At 36.6% G+C, this 1,843-nt stretch overlaps 1 protein-coding gene across 1 annotated transcript in view; it reads right to left on the bottom strand.

The window, feature by feature from the left end:
* Positions 1–1,581, bottom strand: part of ATP5J (ATP synthase, H+ transporting, mitochondrial Fo complex, subunit F6) — a 4,618-nt gene extending 3,037 nt beyond the window's left edge. The window contains exon 1 of the mRNA XM_010084604.1: positions 1,365–1,581. Within this exon, the coding sequence (XP_010082906.1) occupies positions 1,365–1,534 (170 nt within the window). The 5' untranslated portion in view covers positions 1,535–1,581. The remainder of the gene's footprint in view (positions 1–1,364) is intronic.
* Positions 1,582–1,843: the final 262 nt, after the last annotated feature.

Raw genomic sequence — 1,843 nt, 5'->3', positions numbered from 1 at the left:
CCTACACAGGCTAGTTCATAGGTGTGAAAACATACATCTTCCTCCAGTAGAACTAAGCAGTGGCTTGTTTCCTTCCCAAGAGTAAATTACACAGAATTACTCTAGTCTTAATTTCCTGTTAAATAGTTCAGTTAAACATTACAAAAATATAAGATTCCATTTGAATTAACTATTTATTAACTTAAGCTGTTTAATGAACCAGCCTCAGAGTTCCATTAATTCTCAGTTGCTCTTGGAGGCTATCTCTTTTCAGGTTCTGGAAACAAGACTGAAGAACATTTGTTTTCCCCACATACACCTTCCCCTCCCCCAAAAAAAGAGGGTTTAGGGGTTTTTTTTCTTGTATTTACAGAGCACATACTGATGTTTCCATAGTGTACAAAAACTTAGTTTATGTGTCTTAGCTCCCTAAGAAGAATTACATCAACTTTATTTTAAGGGGAAAAAAAGGACATTTTCTGTCAGATACACAAGAACAAGCCTTCTCACTCATGCCACTATCAAAATAAGTGTTGCTGGAAAGCAAGAATTCTCTTTCAGAGCAGAATTAAACCCACTCAGGTTTAATTAATTAAACTAATTAATTTATTAATTTAATTAATTAACCAGAAACTTGTTTCAGAACAGTCAACACAATAATAAGACAACTTCTTCCCAAACTGAAGGGAAAAAAATTGAATTTTCCATTTTCAATATTGCCAGTGCCACTTTCTCAACACATTCTTGCACCAGCATATACCACCAACAGGAGAATAACCATCACCACATATCAGCCAACGTCAGTGGTTTCAGGTGTTCTTTCAAAGCACAAGAGCTAGAGTTACTCTAAATTTAGCTTTAAACCTAGGAATACCTTCCACTTGAACTATCATTTTTCAAACGAAGAATTATGACAGTCAAAGCTTCATCAAAGTATTATGCTTCTACAAAAAAAAAACCAAAAAAACCAAAAAAAACCCCACAAAAAAACCCCAAACAATTGTGTCATCCTTCTACTCATTTTTAAAGCTAAAACGTTTACATGAAATACTTCTATCAAGTTTCACGCAGGCTCTTGGAAGTTGTTAAAGAGAATTTTGACTCAAGAGACTGTTGCTTCCAGCTTCCCTGCATCACTACCACACAGAGATAATGTTATCAGTGTAAGAATTTAAACAGTCAAATGCCTTTTTAAAGAACTCAATCAGCTCCCCAGTGATCTCAGCACTTACCAGGGTGTTGCCTGTTGATGAAGCATACCTTCAGTATGATTACCTTCAGCTTGATTTGATATCAAGCTAGACAACTAACATATTTTCACATTTGTTGGTATCAACATTTTTCCCCCTTTTGCTAATAAGCCTTAAAAAGCTTCCTTTACTTACTTGCTCTTTGTGTTGTATTCTCTGATCTTGTCCACGAAGAGCTTCTGAACAGGATCGAGCTCTTTTGTCTTATTAAAGACAATGGCAGAAAGCCCAATGTTTCTGCGCAAATGAATGGAAACAGCAGAGCGAAAAAGGGAAGAAAGTCGCAGAATCTGATGCAGAATCATGATGACGCTGATGTTTTAGCTAAAAGAAAAACCAAACAAAAAATCAAAAGAGAAACATAGAATTAGTTATCTCTTTTCACATTGTAAATGCATAAAGAAGCAAAAAAAAATTATTTCAGAGGTGAGCTTTAAACCAGGAAAAAGGTTTAAACCAGCCTGCAACCTGGGGTGAAAACTCAAGCGGCTGCTGACCCCAGGGAGCACCTGCCACCCACCACCCCGTTACGTGTCCTGCGCCACGGCACCACCACCGAGACAAACGAGCAATTTCGGGTTTGTTTTTTTAAAAACAAAAAAAAAAAGAAAGAA

Source organism: Pterocles gutturalis, unplaced genomic scaffold (assembly GCF_000699245.1).
Source record: "Pterocles gutturalis isolate BGI_N339 unplaced genomic scaffold, ASM69924v1 scaffold4345, whole genome shotgun sequence".
NCBI classification, from domain to species: domain Eukaryota; kingdom Metazoa; phylum Chordata; class Aves; order Pterocliformes; family Pteroclidae; genus Pterocles; species Pterocles gutturalis.
This window is presented reverse-complemented; position numbering and strand designations above follow the sequence as displayed.